This window comes from Ursus arctos, unplaced genomic scaffold (genome assembly GCF_023065955.2).
Source record: "Ursus arctos isolate Adak ecotype North America unplaced genomic scaffold, UrsArc2.0 scaffold_5, whole genome shotgun sequence".
NCBI lineage: Eukaryota > Metazoa > Chordata > Mammalia > Carnivora > Ursidae > Ursus > Ursus arctos.
The window spans coordinates 37,742,423-37,763,825 of NW_026623067.1; the positions used below are offsets into that span (position 1 = coordinate 37,742,423).

The 21,403-nt window shown below is 39.2% G+C and overlaps 1 protein-coding gene and 1 long non-coding RNA gene across 23 annotated transcripts in view; one reads left to right on the forward strand and one right to left on the reverse strand.

Annotated features, from left to right (window-relative positions):
* The window catches only part of LOC130542742 (uncharacterized), a 47,008-nt gene extending 38,402 nt beyond the window's left edge, over positions 1 to 8,606 (reverse strand). The window contains exon 1 of one of the 2 annotated variants that reach the window (XR_008957516.1): positions 8,224 to 8,606. This is a non-coding gene — a long non-coding RNA (uncharacterized LOC130542742). The remainder of the gene's footprint in view (positions 1 to 8,223) is intronic. The other variant, XR_008957517.1, reaches the window with a different exon arrangement.
* A 327-nt stretch (positions 8,607 to 8,933) lies between these two features.
* The window catches only part of ANKHD1 (ankyrin repeat and KH domain containing 1), a 125,283-nt gene continuing 112,813 nt past the window's right edge, over positions 8,934 to 21,403 (forward strand). For all 21 annotated transcript variants that reach the window (XM_057307102.1, XM_057307103.1, XM_057307105.1 and 18 more), the window contains exon 1: positions 8,934 to 9,371. In XM_057307102.1, the coding sequence (XP_057163085.1) occupies positions 9,081 to 9,371 (291 nt within the window). In that variant the 5' untranslated portion in view covers positions 8,934 to 9,080. The remainder of the gene's footprint in view (positions 9,372 to 21,403) is intronic.

A 21,403-nucleotide genomic window follows, 5' to 3' on the forward strand; every position in this document is an offset into this window, starting at 1 on the left:
CCCTCCCCTTTCCATATTTTACTCTTTGGAAGGATATCACTATGCACTACTCATACTTAAGGAGAGGGGACTTCACCTCCTTAAGGGCAGGATTTCTACACAAATTTGAAATTCTTTTTTTTTTTTAAGATTTTATTTATTTATTTGACAGAGAGAGACAGTGAGAGGGAACACAAGCAAGGAGAGTGTGAGAGGGAGAAGAAGGCTTCCCACCGAGCAGGGAACCTGATGCAGGTCTCGATCCCAGGACCCTGGGATCATGACCTGAGCCGAAGGCAGAGGCTTAATGGCTGAGCCACCCAGGTGCCCCCAAATTTAAATCCTTCTGCTTGGAAGACTTACCTATTTTCCCTATTTATTTATTTATTTATTTATTCAAACATTTATTTATACCCATATAGATTCAAGGATATTTATTTTATACTTTGGGCCATAATTCAATACTATTTATTTGCTCAAATTATTCCAGCTTTGGCCATTGGGAGCTCTTTCAGTTAGTTCCTATTATCTCTCTCAGGTGTCCTCATTAGTGTGTGTGTGTGTGTGTGTGTGTGTGTGTGTGTGTGTGTCTATGTGTGTGCCTGTGTGTATGTGTGTGCATGCATGCATATTTACTATTTTCTTACTTTCTGGCACTCTAAGATGCTCCAGGTTCATCCTGTATATTTCCTGCCCCAATTCTAGACTCAGCCATTTCTCCAAGGAGCCATAGCTCCTTTTGGAGAATGTTATTAAAAACCAAGACATGGGTGCAAGGTATGCATGTTGCTACTGGAATGTCATTTCTAGGTCTAGTATCACATAGAATTTTACCAGTCTGAAAAGTCCCTGTGCTTCATCTATTCAACCCTTCCCCCACTCCAACCCCTGGCAGTCATTGATCTGTCTACCATCTCCACAGTTTTGCTTTTTCCAGAATGTCACACATAAATAGAATTATACAGTAGAATCATACAGTAGCCTTTTCAGACTGGCTTCCTTTACTTAGCAATATGCACTTAAAATTCATCTATGTCTTTGCATGGCTTGGTAGCTCATTCTTTTTCATTACTGAATAGTAGTCCATTGTATGGTGATAACACATTTGTTTTCTTATTTACTTTTTGAAGGAGACCTTGGTTGCTTCCATGTTTTGGTGATTATGAATAAAGCTGCTATGAACAATCACATACAGAGTTTTATGTGGCTATGTTTTCCACTCAGTGGGTAAATACCTAGGAGTGCAACTGTAGCTTGTATGGTAAGACAATGTTTAGCTTTGTAAGAAACTTCCAAACTCTCTTCCAAAGTGGTTGTACCACACAAGCAGTGAGTGAGTTCTTGTTGCTTTCCACTCTCACCAGCAATGGCTATTGCCAGTTACTGGGATTTTAGCCATTCTAGTACATGGAAATAAAAACTTAAAGAAAGGATTTTTTTAGTCAACTCTATGCCCAAGGTGGGGTGCAAACTTAACAACCCTGAGATCAAGAGTCACATGCTCAACAGAGTGAGCCAGCCAGACTCCCTTAAAGAGAGGATCTTGACCCACAATGCCACCTTTCTCCTCAGATATTTTGTATCAATTTTTCTGGAGTAACTTTTGTTCCTATACTCCTTGTTCCCTACATTTAATCAGGTACCAAGTCATGCGGATTCTTTATGAGTGCAGACAGTAAATTTTACTCCCATCTGTTAGTCACTCCTCTGATCTGGCTTCATTACCTCACACCTGGACTGAGCGCAACAGCACGACTGCTTATTTCCCAGAATCTAGTATGTCCTTGTTCTAACAAAACTCATGCAATGCAACCAAAACAAAACAAAATTGTAATCATCCCTTCACAATTTTTATCTAGATAACTTTGCTTTTCAAGAACTATGGTGGTGGCCTATTGAACCAAATTCAAAGCCCTGGGTCCAGTATTTAATATTTCTTTAAACCAAATTTCTTTTCTTTTTTTTTTTTTAAAGATTTTATTTATTTATTTGACAGAGAGAGACAGCCAGCGAGAGAGTAGTACCCTTCAGTCAGGAGGAGTGGGAGAGGAAGAAGCAGGCTCCTAGCAGAGGAGCCTGACGTGGGGCTAGATCCCAGAACGCCGGGATCACACCCTGAGCCAAAGGCAGGCGCTTAACAACTGTGCCACCCAGGCGCCCCTAAACCAAATTTCTCTTGAATTCCCGTTTTGATTTCTCCATATTGACCAAGTTAGTCTTTTTCACCATCCTGACATACAATTTGAAGACTCTCACTTCTTTGTCAACATTCCTATCATTTCTTTCCATCTGGAATGCTCTACCTCTTCTATTTCCCTCAGTCATTATCCTAGCTCAAAATGGTCATAATCAAGCTTTTCCCTAAATTTTAATTTCTCTTTTAGTTCCTATCTACTCAGTGCTGTAAAATAGTCTGTCATACTGTCTTGAATTTGTCTGTTTTCTATTATTCCCTGTGCATTTTATCTACCTAATCATCAACCAATAAATATATATACATCAGTATAATTGAAAGGAAGTACATTAACTCTTCTGTTTCTTTTGTTTTCTCTAAAGCAGTTGGCACACTGGCATGCACACAGCAGGAATTGAATAAATATTGGTTGAATGAACAGATGAGAAAATTGCAAAACTTATTTGAAATCAGTTTATTTAACTTAAATACTTAATTTTTATTATACAAAATATATGTTAACTATGGAAAAAACTAAAAAAGAAAGGCCTAGAAAATACAAATATTCAAAAAAGAAAAGTAATTTTAGAAACCTCTGTATAATTCCATTACCCAGAGATAATTAATGTTTTTTTACTGTTTTTTGTTTGTTTGTTTGTTTTGTTTGAGAGAGAGAGAGACAGAGAGCACACTCGAGGGGGAGGAGGGGCAGAGGGAGATGGAGAGAGAGAATCCTCAAGCAGACTCCCTGCTGAGCGTGGAGCCTGACATGGAGCTTGATTCCAGGACCTTAAGATCACAACCTGAACCGAAATGAAGAGTCAGATGCTTAACTAATGAGCCACCCAGACACCCCTTTTTACTGCTGTCATTGTTTTTTTAAAGATTTTGTTTTTTAAGTAATCTCTGCACCTAACGTAGGGCTCAAACTCACAACCCTAAGATCAAGAGTGGCATGCTCTACCAACTGAGCCAGCCAGGCACCTTCCTGCACTCCCTGAGACAATTACTATTAATCTCAGTTTTACATGTAACCAATCATACTTTTTCTATGCATGCATAATAATTGATTTAAAGTGATGACTGTTTTGTAATATGAAATACTTCTCAAGTTATGTACCTTTAAAGTATACTTTTAAAGGTCAAATGGACAAACTATCTAGGTCTACGAGCACAGCGTCACATACAGAAGTATACCAGTCACCTGAAGTAGACTTACTGTTTCTGATTCCCAGCTCAGAGATCCTCCCACCAAATCCTACTTCTTCTCAATAACCCTAATGCATATTCTACTTGACATGCTGTCCTTTATGTAACAACTCAAGGATTAAGAAATTCTGAGAGAGCCCTAAGGAAGAAGGTGGGTATTAATTGTTCCATTGTCTCTCCTTTGTTGAGAACCTGAGTGATTCCACCACAAGAGGTATTTATATACTCATTAGTTTTAGAAGTTTGAAAAAAAAAAACCAAAAAAACTATTCCTGGCACTAAAGGTGTATAATCAAATGGAGCAACATCACTTACTGACCTCATTCTCTTTTTTGGAGGGGAAGGGCAGAGGGAGAGAGAGAATCTTGAGCAGTCTCCATGACCAGCACAGAGCTTGGATGAGGGGCTTGATCTCACAGTCCTGAGATCATAACCCGAGCCAAAAACAAGAGCTGGATGCTTAACTGACAACTATCTAGGCACCCCTACTGGGCTCATTCTTGTTGTGCAGGCAGTAAGGATAGAACTTTTAGGAGGGAAGCAGACATTTTGTGTATATATATCCCCTTTTCAGGAAGGATAAGCTCAATAGCAGAAGAAACTCTAGGAAACTTTCTGAATAATTTTCTTAGGCTGTGTGGTGTGGTAGTCTAGCTGCAGGCATAACTCCTTATTTTTTAAAATATGCCCACTTCCTAGATGTTGCTAGACATCTTGCTGGTGTATTCAACTATAGCTCAAATAAGTAGTACCCTTCAGTCTAGTTGCAATTTTTGATTTCTCAATTAAATTAATATGTTCCCGGTACTTCCTTGAGGACAGACAGATTAGAAAGCTACACATCTGTAACACTGTTTGTTAACGGCGGGGGTGGGGGGTGGGGGGGAGGAAACAATCTAAATATTCAACACTAAAGACTGGATAAATCATGTAAACAGAATACTATGAAGTAGTAAACAAGAATGACAGAGCTCTTAATATGCTTACATGAAATATCTCTAGAATAAATCAGGTGAGAAAAGCAAGAAGTGCATATAGTAGTATGCTGCTATCTGTGTTTAAAGGGAAAAAATAAATTGACGTACGAAAGTGCTTGTATTTAAAAATCTCTAGAAAGCTATTTTCTTTCTTTCTTTCTTTCTTTCTTTCTTTCTTTCTTTCTTTCTTTCTTTCTTTCTTTTTTTTATTGGAGAGACAATGCACATGTGTGTGTACACAGGAGCAGAGGGGAGAGGGGAAAAGGATAAAGGGGGTGGGTGGGGAGGGGGAGAGGGAGAGAGGATCTTAAGCAGGCTCCATGGCCAGCACAGAGCCTGACGTGCGGCTCGATCCGACAACCCTGAGATTATGACCTGAGCCAAAATCAAGAGTTGGATGCTTAACCAATGGAGCCATCCAGGTGCCCCTCCAGAAGAATATTTTAAAACCTAATAAGATAGTTTGGGCAACTCTTTCTGCCCACAGGTCCTGTCCCCATGCTTTAATAAAACCACCCTAAGTAAGTAAATAAATAAATAAGACCTAATAAGATGGTTTGCTTATGAGAGGGGATCTGAGTATATAATGGGCAAAGTAAAATGACTCCTTGTGTTTTCAAAATTATTTTTGAAATTCAAACCATGTGAATATATTAACTATTCAGATTTCTTAATGTGAAATTACACAGTCCAAGAAATTAATAATATAGTTGGAAAAATCAGAAAATCTTTTAAATTGTTTCCAGTTGTTATAAAAGAGAAAGATACTAAATTTGGCGGCAGTCAGGGATAATTCTACCTCGAGTGCTAATTAGCAGGTCTATAAGAAAGATATAATGATTGGATTACTATATCAGTTTATCTAATTGATGAAGTTCCTCCGCCTTTGAGGGTACCAAGGGATCAATGTGATAGAGTGGAAAGAGCATGGGTTTTGAAATCAGGCGGAAATAATCAAATCCTAGCCTTTCCATATATTGGTCTTATAAGCTTGGGTAAGTTATTTAACCTTTTTGGAGTCTGAACTTCCTCATCAGAAAATGGGTGAAATCTTGATAAGCTTATTATAAAGGTTAAATGACATAACATCCAAGTGCAACATATTTTTTTGGTTTACTTCTTTCCTTACATAGGCTGAACTGAGATGCACTGACTCGCAGAAATTAACGTCTTGAGAAAATGTATGTTGTACATGAAAGAACTACAGCTAAAGTAGTTAAAGTAGCTTAAGTCCCTGTATCTACAATTTTATTTGTCAATCTCATAATTCTTACAAAAAATGAAGATTTTTATTACCTCAGAAGTTTTAAAAATCTTTGGGTTATACAGTTTCTCCTTTTGTCTTTTCCTTCGATGTCTGAAAGATGGTCAAAAGGAAGAGTGCTTTGAAATACACTAAAACTACACCTTAATCAATACTCCTGCTGGTTTTTTGGAGGAAAACATTTTATTCTAATGCTCACTTCTAACAAATATATGTATTTCCTAAAAGTGGGATTTTGCTCTCTACTGCTTACTTAGCATTTGAAAAATCAGTGTATTTTTTAGTAGCAAATACCATCTTAACATATGATGTATCAAAACCAACATTACCCAATAAATCACATTAAATTTATTGATATTTTAGATTGAATACTTTGGGTGTGATTTGATATATTCACCAAATGTATTACTTGATAGAGTGATGATTTCTCAGTTAGTTTTCACTTTTGTAACACCACATGATATGGTATGTATTGAAATATTAAATTCATGTTTAATACAGTCTCAACAATAGCAGTCACCAAACTCTAGAGGATTGGGAGTTACTAAATCCTAAAATGATTACTCAATTGTTGTCAAACTCCTGGCAACAAGTGTCTCAGGTAAAGATCCAGATGAAACAAAGATTATTGCTCAATCATATTTTCCTGGCTAACCTCAGGGTTGATTGCTAGGCACTGAGTAAAGAGTGTATATTTCTCTCTCAAATATATTGGGAAAAATCCATATGCCCAGATTACCTTTCTCTCTGTTCTTGAGATTCATTATATTTGTTCAAAGAATTTAATAAGTTTGTTCAGGGAGTTGCATCAGAAATTATTTTTGTATTAATGGTAGGAATGACAAGCAGTTCCTTTGTAATGCTGCACCAGTCAATACCTGTTTTTGCCTAGGGATGTATCCATACCAATTCTGGATAATCCAGCTTTGAAGTGGGTTGGGCAGAGCTGGGTTTCTTTCGTTGGTGCTATTAGTTTGGGTTGTGACCTCGTCACAAATGCCTTCAGAATTTAAACAGCACTGAGGATACAGGCTAATTAAGTTCCATAGATTCTAACTAAAGACAGTACAAAGGGCATTTATATCAAAATAGTTTTGTAGAAAAGGTACAAGAATTTTTTTCCATTTCCTACAACTTATTATCTAGAAAGAACCTAACATTCTGCTTATAGAAAACACTCCTATTTTGGTATGTGAAATGCCAAATTCAGAAATTACCACTCCAAAGAAATGTTCACATCTTCAAAATGTTCTTTAAGCTTGGCAGAATCCATTTTTTAAAAATTTATATATATATATATATATATATATATATATATATATATATATATATATTTAATATTTATTTATTTTAGAGTGAGAGAGCGCCAACGAGTGGGGGAGGGGCAGTGGAAGAAGGAGAGATTATCTCAAGTCGACTTTAGGCTCAGTGGGAGCCTGACCCCGGCTGGATCTCACCACCCATGAGATCATGACCTGAACCAAAATCAGCAAGTTGGTCGCCTAACCGTCTGAGCCACCCAGGAGCCCCCAAATCGTTATAATCTTTACAGAATTTTCAGATTACAGTTCAAGGTAGGTGAAATATTAAAAATTGCACAACCAAGATATACAAAAACATTTGTTAGAGTTGCAAGAGAGGAGATGTGCCAAATCTTATGCTTTTAGCCAACCTAAGTCATATGGACATTCTCTGGGTCAAAGGGCATTTGTCATACAAACTTCCGTAAACTCCTTTCTGGTGATCTTTGATCATAGGATTAGTTGAAGCGTGAATATTTTAAAATACCTCTTCATTGGCAAAAGAGATAGAGGGATAGAGAAAGAGATAATAGAAGTAGAGACGGATCCTTAAAAGTGGGAAAGACACCTCCGCACGTCGCCCCTCCCCCCGCCCCCCAACTCTGGCCACCCGCCTTAGCTAGCGTGTTTTGCATCACCGAGATCTGACAAGAATTAGTTTGGCTGGCAGGACCTACGGGCAGGTGGAAGACTCCTGAAGAAAGAGTAACTAACCAAAATGGGTCTTTAAGTTTGGCACTTTGCTAACCGCCTTATGTTAGTTATCTAATGTATTCATAACAACAACAACGCAATGAGGGACTTACTGATATCAGTCCCATTTTACAGATGAACGAACTGAAAGTCATAGAGATTCAACACAAAACGCCAGTAGGTCACACAGCAAATAAGTGGCGGCACCAGAATTCTTAACAGCTCCAGAGCACACACTCTTAACACCGCTTTCAGCCCTAGGTCTGATTTCCTCGAGCTGTTCCGCGGCCTTCCCACCTTCCTTGGTGGGACAGTTCCCAGTACTGAGGCATGGCGCTGTCCAGCCCTCAGGCCCGCCGCCTTCCACAAGCAAGAGAACGCCGCCCCGCGGGGCCATCCCGCCCGCAGGTTGTAGAACAGCCGCGCCCAGCCACGTCCCAGCACGCAGGCTGGCCGAATCGCCTCGGGGCGGCCGTCCCAAGCAGCCCCCTTGGTCCCCTCAGCTTCGCGCGCTGGGCTCCACTCGGAAAGCCTGGAGGCGCCAAGCAAGAAGAGCCCTGCCTCCTCGCCTGTTCCGGCCCCCTACACCCGCCCAAAGAGCCAGAGGCATGGGTTACACAATCTCACCTGTCCCAGAGGTGGCGACCGCTCTAGTGACTGACGTCCGGCTCCTCCAACCACGGGCTGTCAGGAAGGTGGAGACTAGATGAGACTGATTGCTTCTTTCCTCCAATCCCGGTGCAGCAACTCTCCGGCCGCAGTCTCCGCGTCTGGCGGAGAGCGACAGGTGGGAGCTTCGTAACCTCCGTGCCTCGTGCATCCTTGACATATAAGCCCCACCAAACTCAGGGTGAATTCTACTCCAAATCTTACCAATGCTTGCGGGTCGTCACCTCTGCCGTCATTTTAATCAGAAGTGGAAATTCCCCAACCCTTTCCCGTCACCTCAGATGGGGGCGGGATGAATGGTACTATTGCGGGCCAATTGTACCACGCGACGTCCTGTGACAAAGTGATCGACACTTTGTGGCGCCTATGAAGCCTTCCATTGTCAGGGGTCACTATGACTGACCACAAGGCGAACTAATCCACTTTAAGGTCGTGACGCGATAGTTAGAGAGGTTGACCAATAGACGTAGAAAAAGACCGGAAGTCGGCGCGTGGGGACTAGGAGGCGGGTGTTCGCAACCGCCTAGGCCTGCGCGGGTCAACGCAGCTTGGGGGCCGCGAGCCAGCAAGCGGCGCGTGACGAAGAGTCTGAGCGACGGGTCACCTTGGCCAATGATCTGCAGCCGCTGGGGAGCTGCAGCCAGTGGCGAGTGTGGGGGGCGGGAGGCAGCAGGTTAGGCAGTGAGAAGTTAGTGGCGCTGCTGGGACGGGGGGAAGGAGAAGCTTCTTCCTCCTGCTGTTCCTCTCTTTCCCGGGATCCGCGGCGGCGGTGGCTGCGAGTGACTCGGCAGCGTCTCCGGCTCCGCGTGCGAACCATGCTGACCGATGGCGGAGGCGGCGGCACCTCCTTTGAGGAGGACCTGGACTCGGTGGCTCCGCGATCCGCCCCAGCCGGGGCCTCGGAGCCGCCTCCGCCGGGAGGGGTCGGGCTGGGGATTCGCACCGTGAGACTCTTTGGGGAGGCCGGGCCCGCGCCGGGAGTCGGTGGCGGCGGCAGCGGTGCGGCCGGAGGGGACGCGGCGCTGGATTTCAAGTTGGCGGCTGCAGTGCTGAGGACCGGGGGTGGAGGTGGTGCCTCTGGCAGCGACGAGGACGAGGTGTCCGAGGTACGCTTCCAGGACCCCCGCCTCCCATTCAGTGTGAGGCATGAATTCGCTTTGGGCCGGCACAGGGCCCGGACCACCCTCTGGCTCCCCGGGCGGAGCCGTTCTCTGACAGCGATCGGCTCCATGGCGGCAGTGGCAGCGGTGCGGGCCTAGTGCGCCCTGAGCTTACTCGTCAGCCGGCGGCTCGAGCCGGACCGGTTCCCGTCACCATCCGTAGACCCACAATGGGGAGTCCTTTGGTCTCTAAGCTTCGCGCGGGAACAAGGACTCCTCTGGCTACCTCCCGCCCACCCCGCTTTGGAGATGGGGGGGCGGGGTCTTGCCAGAGTCCCTGCCCTTGGTACTGAGAGAGCGAGCGAGACATGGAGAGGGAGAGAGAGAGAGAGACTGAGACAGAGCCAGAGCTTGCTAGCTGAAAGAGCATTTCCACTATATGCCTGTCCCCAAAGTTGAGTTGTCTGTCATTTATTTGCCCTGTGCCTTACCTGTGTATGAAAGAAGCGTTCTTAATTTCCTTTTTTAGTTTGAGACAAGCTAGTATGAAGAAGCTCTCTGCTTTCACCCTGAGAAAGCACGTGAGTCTTGCACCTGGGACCTTTTGTGAAGTTACACAGGAAAAGGAAATTCCAGTGCATCTTTGAACTTCAGAATAGCTGGATAGCTGAAGTCTGTATTTTTTAAGGCTTGGAGAAGGTGAAACACTGAACAGCTTTTGCAGCAATTAATGATAGATCCTTCATTTCTTGTAACTCTTCAACTCTGAACTGTGCCTTTTTAGGTCTGAGCAACCTGGGATAGAAGGCATCGTCATCTTTTGGGCCCTAGGGGAAAGGGAGGTATATTATATATGTACTTTTATCTCTTGTCCATGGCTTGGATATAGTACTGTTCCATGATGGCTATTATTCTGAGTGCCCAGAGTATTCTATTTTGGTTCTAAGGTGCCTCGTTCATTCCCCTATGACCAATTATTTTAGCCTCTGATCTTGCTGTTAAAGTACAGAGATTTCTCTGTGTACGGCTATCCTGGCTGTTGTATTTGAGAGGAATAAGAAACTATTTGTGGGTTGCAGAATACAGTTAGTGCATTGTTTTACCATTCTACCATTGTCTTACCATGTCTGAACAGGGGTTCATTTAGTTTAAAACGTTAGTACATTTTCCTTCTGGCGTTTTGCTTTGGAAAAAATAGTGTGTGTGATGTAAGGAAGATAGTCCCTTGAATATCTGTATCTTTGAATTTCACTTTAAGAGAAGTAACTTCTAAGTCAAAGTGAGACAGGATTTTATTTGAGTAGGCAGTTATGGGGAGAGTCTCTGGAGTACCTCCACTCTTATGCTTATGGAAGACTTTCTTTCATCCTTTCAATGAAGATTGATGAGAGAGGAACCTAAAAGACATGTGCTTTTTACCTACAAAATAAAGTGGGAATACCTTTAGATTTTAAAGATTAGAGTCTTTTTTTTTTTTTTTAAGCTTGTAAGAGAGACTGAAAAGTTTTGCTTTGGTCTAAATGTAATATCCTTGGTTTTCTGCACCATTTTTACATAATTATCACAGGTAAAGTGAAAGATCACTAATTCACTTTTACATAAATAGTATTCTTAAGTTTTTTCAGAGGTAGAGTGCTAATGAACCTCCAAAGTCATGAATTTCTAACTCTTTTGGCTCATGTATTATATCTGGGAAATGAGCTTTTGAAATAACCATTTCTGTGAGGCTTGTGTACACACACACACACACACGCATACATACACACACACAGTCTCTCTTTCTCTCTTTCTCTAGCTTACTGTATTTCATTTGAATTCCCCATACCATGTGATTAAAGCTGTGAGCAAAATCCACACCTTTTTGGTTTTTTGATGTTTATTGTGTAAATTATTTATTGATGATTCTTGTACCCATTTAGGTCAGTGGTAGGACTCCTTAGTTTCCCATTACTTAAGTTTTCTGTGCTAAAAAGGATTTAGGTATTAAGTTTATATGGGTGAGTCTCATTTTTGGAATGAATGTGTCTGGGATACCCAGAGACTTTATCATAGTCTAAGGTGATACTCAGAGTGCATTTAGATTCTTTCTTAACCTGTAGAAAAAGGAAAGTTTGTTTTTATGTCCTCTTTCTCCCATATCACGCAGAGAAGAAATTCCTGGAGTATCTAGTCTTTGCTGTACAGTATGAGTGGTAGAGTATAGCCTGTGTGTGAGTGAAAGGACCTGTTTTGCCCAAGCAGATTTCTTTCTTTTTTTTCTTTTCTCTTTTGAAGGATTAGCTGTCTTCTCCCCTATCATTGCCTTTGAATTTCTAGTATGAAGAGATCATAATGTTGTTCAAAAAACACTCACCCAGTTGGCATTTGATGAATAATACTAAATTCTTTATTTTTGTCTTCCCTTGATGTTTTAGAACGAAGTATTTAGAATCTAGACATCCAGAAAGATAATGAGTTATTTTATAGTTTGAGAGTGAAATTTGTCTTGTTCCCCAAATGAGGCAGGATTCGGTGAGAAATAAGTAAGAAATGTGGAGGCCTAGTTTATTTGCCCTGGAGTTAGTTGAGTCTTATACATTTGGGTTTACAGAGGCATAGATACTCTAAGGACCGCTTTTTTGTTCATTATGAAAGCCAATAGCTAAGAAAAAGCAAGCTGTTTTCCCTTGCTGGCTTAGTCAAAAGACCTTTTAGTTTAAGGAATGGCCTTGGGTCTTTTTGTGAATTTTTTATTAGAATTATGGTAGCTTAGAGAATGCCACCATTTGGCATCTTTGGTTCTTGTTCTTTTAAACATTGGTAAATATCTGTTTTGTATTTCTTCAGGCATGGCAAGAATGTTCCTTAGCTGTCCAAGGCCTTGAATAGAAATCAGAACTTGCATTGGATCCTATTGAAACATACCATTGTTTAGAATGGAGATCAGGTTGAAAATTCTTTAAAAAATAATTTTTAAATGTTGATTTTAGATTTGTAGTCTTTTTTAAGCAAGTAAGAAAGAAGAAAATACCTAAAGAAAAGACTTCTGCGAGGTTTATGAGTTAATTTTTCTGTCATAAGAATATATGCACATATATGCATGATATTCTCCTTTTAATTTTTTTTTAAGATTTTATTTATTTATTTGAGAGAGAGTGAGAGGGTGAGAGAGACAGGGAGAGGGAGAGCACGAGCTGGGGGGTAGGACCAGAGGGAGAGGGAGAAGCGGGCTCCCTGCAGAGCAGGGAGGCCGAGGCGACACAGGGCTCGATCCCAGGACCCCAGGATCATGACAGGAGCGGAAGGCAGATGCTCAACTAACGGAGCCACGCAGGTGCCCCCTCCTTTTAAAATTATAAAAGTCATAGTGTCATGTTGAAAAATTCAACAGTGTAGGTAGTAGATATAAGGTGCAAACGAAAAGTCCTTCCTCATCCCCACTGACCCTTCAAATCCCATTCTTCAGTGATAACCAGTATTACAATTTTTTTCAGTAAATTTTCTAGGCCTATATAAGCCTATGTATGTGTGTTTATTTGTTTATATACACACACTTTAAAGACGGATACCCAATTACACAGTATAGCTTTATATCATAGAAGTTTTTTTCTTATCTTGAGGCAGGTGCCTTATTTATAATTAGGTAGAAGCACACACATACCGTATACAGCAATTTATAGCAAATTATAGCAAAAAGCTTTGTAGGGAATTTTTTTTCCTTGAAAATTATTTTTAGAGGCAAAAGTACAGCCATACAGAATTTCCATTTTGATTTTCTCTCGTTGAAGAGGAGATGTATCATTTGCTTTAGAGTTACGTAAAATCTATAATCTAGAGCGAGGTTTCTCAACAGCAACATACTGACATTTTAGTGCAGATAATTCTTATTGTTAGAGGCTGTCCTGTGCATTAGCAACATCCCTGGCCTTTACCCACTAGATGCCAGTAGAACCCATCCAGTTGTGAGAGCCATAAATGTCTCCAGACATTGCTAAATGTCTCCTGGGGACAAAATCACCCCTGGTTGAGAACCACCTGGTCTAGAGTCCATTCTTATCGGCCGGGATGGCAATTTTGTCATGAATACTTTGTATTCAAACTTTAGGTAAACAAGGTGAGTCACTGCTTTTAATAGCATCTCAAGGCTTATGCTCATAATCTGGACAAGAGAGAAATTGAAAGAGGGTACTGAAAGGTTTAATGCTATAAATTTTCTGTGGTAAATTTATCATTTTGAGTAACTGTCACTTAAAATACTATATTATTTTTGAAAAATTTATTGTCCATGAAAATAAATTTCTAAAAAACTTTTATGGGGACTTTGTTCAAGGTAGAGAGTGCTTTATTCCATAAATTACCAATACTAGTGATAAAATAGGAAATAATAACTTTGTACTCTAGTGAGCAAATTTTGGAGACATTGGAAACGTTTACAGAAGGAAAAGCTACATGTTATTACTGTAACAATTTGTTATATTGCCTGAATATCGACCTTACACAAATTTCATTCAGTAAAGCTTTAAGCCTTTACATATAAAATGATGTATTGATAAGTATGGCTATATGAATGGTGGGTCAAACCAGAGTTGATTAGATTTGCATGGAGGAAAACCTTATTGTGAAACTTGAAGGATGTAGGATTTTCTTATGGTTATTATTTAGTACATTTCAATGGGTGATTACGTGTATACAGTTATGAGTCACAGTGACATAAAGGCAAATACAGTGAAAAATCTTGGACTAACCCCTCCCAAGTATCCTGGCCTCTACACTTTTAATGTCTTTTTTTTCCTTTCAGAATTTATGGAAATACAAATGTAGTTTTGTTTTCCCTAATATTTTACAAAAAATAACACTGTATATGTGATATTTCTAAGTGGTAAATTTGAGAAGAATTTAAACTTTTTCTAATCAGAATGATAAAACATGTTAAGAACAAAGCATTGGAGATGAGTTTAAGCACATTCCTTCCTGAGCCTATGTGGTAGTAATGTGATAATGTACTAGATAACCTCTGGAAACCAATTCTGGCCTTCTGATTCAATGATAGAGTAGGTATATAAAATATTTTGCTTTAAAGAGAAAGCAAAGCAGTTTTTGAAAAGTATTAGTCTTGAATTGGCAAGTAAAAAGAAAAGAAATTAGTCTACCTTTTTTTTTTGTTTTTTGCCAAATTTACCTTCCTACATACGTAACCAAAGGTATAAGAAATAAAATCAATTCCCTTTTTTTACCCATTATAAATTAACTATTTTTTTTAAGATTATTTATTTATTTGATAGAGAGCAAGCAAGCATGAGCAGGGGGAGGGGCAGAGGGAGAGAGACAAGTAGACTCCCCCTGAGCGAGGAGCACTATATGGGGCTCTATCCCAGGACTCTGAGATCATGACCTGAGCTGAAGGCAGATGCTTATCCAGCCGAGCCACCCAAGTGCCCCTATTTCAATATATCTATCTATCTTGAACTTCATAGTTTTCTGTTGCTTGTCTATAAAGTCATAGAATCTTGGTGATAATCCCATCTCATCTCATTTTTAGGTAACTGCTACCATTTATTGGATGCATATTATATGCCAGTACTGTACTAGATACTCTCATTATTTAATTGTTTCAACACCCCTTTGAGGTAGATATCTGCATTTTTTTTTAATTTTAAAGATTTTATTTTATTTATTTGACAGAGATAGAGACAGCCAGCGAGAGAGGGAACACAAGCAGGGGGAGTGGGAGAGGAAGAAGCAGGCTTCCAGTGGAAGAGCCTGGTGGGGGGCTCGATCCTAGAACGCAGGGATCACGCCCTGAGCCAAAGGCAGATGCTTTAGGACTGAGCCACCCAGGCACGCCATGGTATCTGCATTTTTATAGATGAATAAATGGTAGGCTCAGGGAAATGATGAATCCATCAAACAAAAAACAAAAAATTGGTTAAAATGTTACACATCTAGTAAGTAGTAAAGCTAGGATTTTAATCTAATGCTGAATCCAGAACCCATGCTATTATTTTGCTTCTGCAGATTAAGAAATAGGCAGTTTTGGGTTACAAAATACTGTTTCTCCAATAAATGCTTGCTTAGTCCCTGTAGAAGTTTTCATTAAAGTGAAATGAGAAACGTAAGGACAGTGTAGTGAACTTCTTGTAAAGCTATTTTTCCATACTTTTTTCTATTTTAAGATAATGCTTTTCTTACTGTTATGAAATGAATTTTTAAAAATATCCATATTTGACAAAATACCAAATTAGAACCTTCATGTGGAGAAATACTTGAGCTAAGTGACTTGCCCAGGATAACACAGCTAATTTGTGGTAGAAAATAGGTCATCTGACTCCCATTCTAGTTATCTTACTTGTTCTGCTGTTTCTTTTCTGGTGCATTGTACCAATGAATTTAATTAGTTGCTTAAGACATGCCTATCTCAAACTAGCACATAATCCATAGTTGACCTTGTTGGAAAAGTTTTATATTATTTAATGAAATTGGTGACTGCTGTGTAGATCAGTATATTAAGAAGGCAGTTAAAAGTATACCATTGAGTATAGGAGGAGCACTATTCTAAGATAATTTTGTAATTGAACTTACTTGAAAAGTTCAATTCTTGTCATCATTCATCTTAAAAGAATTAAGTAAATATTAAAACTACTGATATAGAAAGGCATATACCCAGCTTTGCACCTTTGCCAATATGGAAAGTGTTGGTTTTGTATATTGTTACACTCTAATTAATTTGTGGAAATTGAAATCTGCTTGCTGTTCTCTTGGTAGTTAATGATGGTGTGTAGTTCCCGTGAATGAAGATCATTTGCCTTGTGATGATTGACTGGCTTACCTTTCTTTGGCCAACTTTACCTAAACCAGGAAGAAAGTAAAGTTGTATATATAAAGCTGTATTTTACTTGCTAGACTGAAATTTAGCAGCTGTTTGCCAAAGAGCACATTTGATCTTCCTCCTTTACATACACTTCTGTTCTCATAAAGTTTTTCCCTTAGTGGATGTTTTCAGCAGTAGAAAGGGTGTTTGTTCTTGTTTTTGTTTTTTTAAGTAGATATCCCAGTGCATCCTGGCTGTTTGATTTACCTGCATTAGTGTGCAATTTTGAAAAGAGAAAGGCAGGTATACCCCCAGGGATTTGCCTTAAGAACCAAAGAATTGTACAGGAGAGCAGTTTATTATAAAGTTGCCAAGGTAAGTTTGATTTGTTTAACAGTTCGTAATGAGGACAGTTAGATTGAGAACAAGTTTTGTTTTTGTTTTCGTGTGTGTGGTAAAGTACACAGAGACGAAATTGACCATTTTAACCATTTTTTTAGTTATCTTAGAATATATGTAAAATTTACCATTTTAACCATTTTAAAGGGTACACTTCAGTGGCATGAAGTACATTCACATTATTGTGCAACCATCCCCAGCAGCCATCTCCAGAGTGTTTTCATCTTCCCAAACAGATTCTGTATCCATCCCCAGCTACCCTTCCCCACACGCTAGCAACCACAATTCTACTTTCTTTCTCTATAAATTTAACTACTCTGGGTACGTCAAATAAGTGGAATCATACAGTGTTTCCCTTTTTGTGACTGCCTTGTTTCACTTAGCATTATGTCTTCAGGGTTCATCCATGTTGTAGCCTGTGTCAAAATTTAATTTCTTTTGTGGGGGGCGCCTGGGTGGCGCAGTCGTTAAGCGTCTGCCTTCGGCTCAGGGCGTGATCCCCGCGTTCTGGGATCGAGCCCCACATCAGGCTCCTCCGCTATAAGCCTGCTTCTTCCTCTCCCACTCCCCCTGCTTGTGTTCCCTCTTTCGCTGGCTGTCTCTATCTCTGTCGAATAAGTAAATAAAATCTTTAAAAAAAAAAAAAAGAATTTCATTTCTTTTGAAGGCTGAATACTATACCATTGTGTATATATACCACATTTTGTTTATCCGTTCATCTGTTGATGGACACTTGGATTGCTTTTACTTTTTGGCTGTTATGAATATGCTTCTTTGAACATGGGCGTACAGATACCTGTTCAAGTCCCTGCTTTCATTTCTTCTGGGTATGTATCTGGTAGTGGGATTGCAGGAGACAGTTTTCCATAGCAGCTATAATATTTTACATTCCCACCAGAACTGCACAAGGGTTCCAGTTGCCACACATTTTAGCCAATACTTGTTTTTTATTTTGTTTTTGTTTTTGATAATGGCCATGCTAATATGTGTGAAGTGGTATCTCATTGTGGTTTTAATTTGTATTTCCCTAATGAGTAGTGTTGTTGAGCATCTTTTTATGTGCCTTTGGCCATTTGTGTATCTTTTTTGGAGAAATGTTTATTCAAATCCTATCCCCATTTTCAGTTGGGTTTCTTTTTCATTGTTTAATTGTAGACGTTCTTTGGGTATTAATCCCTTATCGTGTGTATAATTTGCACCTATTTTTTTCTATTCCGTAAGTTGCCTTTTTACTCTGTTAATAGTGTCCTTTCATTCCTCAAAGTTTTTAATTTTGATGAAGTCCAATTTACCTATTTTTTCTTTTGTTGGTACTTTTGGTGTCATAAGCATGAAGTTATTGCCAAATCAGTGTCATGAAGATTTTCTCTAATGTTTTCTTCTAAGAATTTTACAGTTTTAGCTCTTAATTTAGGTCTTGGATCCATTTTGAGTTGATTTTTTGTATACAATGTAAGGTCAAGTGTCCAATTTCATTCTTTTGCATGTGGATATCCATTTTTTCCAGCATGATTTGTTGAAAAGACTGTCATCTCCCAATTGATTGGTCTTGACATCCTCATTGAAAATCAATTGGCCGTATATTGGAGGGTTTATTTCTGGCTTGTCTGTTTTATTCCTTTGGTTTATATGTCTGTTTTATGCTGGCATCACTTTGTTTGATTACTGTAACTTTTCTAGTAAATTTTGAAATCAGGCAATGTTGGTCCTTCAAATTTGTTCTTCTTTTTCAAGATTGTTCTGGCTATTCAGCGTCCCTTGAAATTCCACATGAATTCTAGGATGAGTCTTTATATTTCTGCCAAAATTGCCCATGGGCTTTTGGTAGGAATTGCATTGAATCTGTAGATCTCTCTGAGTAAGAACAAGTTTTAATGCAAATCTTTTTTTTTTTTTTTTTAGATTTTATTTATTTATTTATTTGACAGACTGAGAGAGAGGGAGCACATAAGCAGGGGGAGCAGCAGAGGGAGAGGGAGAAGCAGGCTCTCCGCTGAGCAGAGAGCCCGATGTGGGGCTTGATTTCAGGATCCTGGGATCGTGACCTGAACCTAAGGCAGACACTTAACTGACTGAGTCACCCAGACACCCCTGTTTTAATTTAATTTATTTATTTATTTTTAAAGATTTTAATTCATTTCAGAGAGAGAGAGAGAGCACAAGCTGGGGAGACAGGCAGAGGGAGAGGGAGAAGCAGACTCCCCGCTGAGCAGGGAGCCCGCTGTGGGGCTCGATCCCAGGACCCTGAGATCAGGACCTGAGCTGAAGGCAGACCGCTTAACCGACTGAGCCACCTAGGTGCCCTGAGGTTCCCCTGTTTTAATGCAAATCTTAATGTAATTGTTTTGGGGCACCTGGGTGACTCAGTTGGTTAAGTGTCCATTCCTTGATTTCAGCTTGAGTCATGATCTCAGGGTTGTGGGATTGAGCCCCACGTTGGTTCTTTGCTTGGCGTGGAGTCTGCTTGGGTTTCTCTCTCTCCCTCTGCCTCTGTCCCTCCTCCCCCCCAAAATAAATAGGTAAAATCTTTAAAGAAATCTTAATGTAATTGTTTTATCATATTAGATATTAGCAAATCAAAAGGTTTGAGTTTGACAAAATAATAAAAATCATCTATAGTAGGGAGAGGCTGTGTGAGCACTCAGTGGTGTCTTCCCTAAAGGCATTGAACCCAGTTAACATGGAATAGTGTAGATGAGTAGATGTTTCTGAATTATAATCCTCATTTTTCCCTGATTCATTCTCATATTAACTAACTTGTGATTGGTCACAGTGCTTCTTATATTGATTAAATGCTAAGAAGAATATGTTTTATCTTTTATATAACTAGCGGTGAGTTCAGTTTAAAAATAATTATCTCAGTATGGTATTAATGAAAATGAACCTTAGTATTTTCTTTAATGATGTAGAATTGAAAAAATTTTCATGTAAGCATTTTATGAAATCTCAGTCAGAAAGTAAAGATTTGACCTTGTCAGTTGATACCTTGAGTGGTATACTTTGGAAGGACTTTCAGCTCTTACCAGCTTCTAATTGATTTTTTTCTGTGTTTACTTATTTTTCTGCTATATCTCTACATTTTTATTTTTGCCTTTTAAAAATTGTACAGTGGCTAAATTCAGTAACATAGGTGAAACAAACTATCATTATCAAAGAGCAATCCCAAAAGGGGCAATAGTCCAATTATATTGGATACATTATCTTTGTTACTTTTTATTTTAATGTAATTTCAAACTTACTCGAAAGTTGCAAGAATAGTACAGGGAACTCCCCCCATATATCCTTTAGCCAGACTCACCAGTTGTGTTCATATTGTCCTATTCTCTCTCTCTCCATAAACAAATAAAGGAATAATTTATTTTCTGAGTCATTTGAAAATAGGTTGCATACATCATGCGTCTCTACCCTTAAATTCTTCAGTATACATTCCCTAAACATTCTCTTACATAACCACAGTGCAGTTATCAAAATAGGAAATTGAACAAATTTCCAAAGTACTTTTCAAATTCCAATTCCCAAAGTTTTAAAAATTGAAATGTAATCCACGTATCATAGGTTCACTCTTTATGTACAATTCAGTGGTTTTTAATATATTTAAAAGTTGTGCAACTATCACTGTCTTTTGTAAACATTTTCATTACCCTCGCCCTAAACAAAACCTTGTACCCGTTAGCAGTCATTTCCTTTCCATCCTCCTGCCCTCACCCTGCATTCCCTGATAATCACTAATATGCCTTTGTCTCTGGATTTGCTTAGCATGGGCATTTCATATAAATGGAATCATGTGGTATGAGGTCTTTTGTATCTCACTTCTTTCACTTAGCATATTGTTGCCAAGGTTTCTACGTGTTGTATCTTGTATCAGTACTCCATTGGAAAAATACTCCATTTTGTAGATATACCACATTTTGTTTATCATTTATTTCAATGCTGTGAACATTTGTGTAGAAGTTTTGCATGAACATTTCTTTTCAGTTCTCATGGGTGTATACCTAAGGAGTGTTAATTGCTAGGCCCTATGATAACTAACTCCACGTTTGACTTTCTGAAGAACTGCCAAACTTTTCTTTGCAGCTGCGCCATTTTACATTATCATCAGCAATGTATGAGGGTTCCAACTTCTCTACAACCTTGGTAACTTTTTTATTTTTAATATAGCCATCCTAGTGGGTATGGTGGTATCTCATTGTGGTTTTGATTTGCATTTTCTCAATAACTAATGAAGTTGAGCATCTTTTTATGTGCTTATTTGTATATCTTTGGAGAAATGCCCATTCAGATCTTTTTCCCATTTCTTGATTGAGTTTTCTTGTTGAATTGTGGTTTTTATATATTCTGGGTACTAGTCCCATATCAGGTCCATAATTTGCAAATATTTTCTCATTGTATTGGTTTTCTTTTCACTCAGTTGTGTCCTTAACATTTTAAAATTTTGGGGAAGCTCAATTTTTATATTTACCTATTTTTTTTCTTTTGTTGCTTGTGCCTTTGGTGTCATGTCTAAGAAACTGTTGTGTAATCCGAGGTCATGAAGATTTATGCCTACTTTCTTCTAAGAGTTTTGTAGTTTTAACTCTTACATTTATGTCTTAGATGCGTTTTGAGTTAATTTTTATATAACGTATAAGGTAGAGATCCCACCTCATTCTTTTGAATGTGAATAACCAATTTTCTAACACCCATATGTTGAAAAGACTATTTTTTTCTCCATTGAACTGTCTTGGCACCCTTATCAAAAGTCAATTGACTTGTAAATGTGAGGGTTTATTTCTGGAGGGTTTATTTCTGTTAAATTCAGTTTATCTAGATGTCTTATGCTCCTTCCATACTATCTTGATTACTGTAGCTTTTT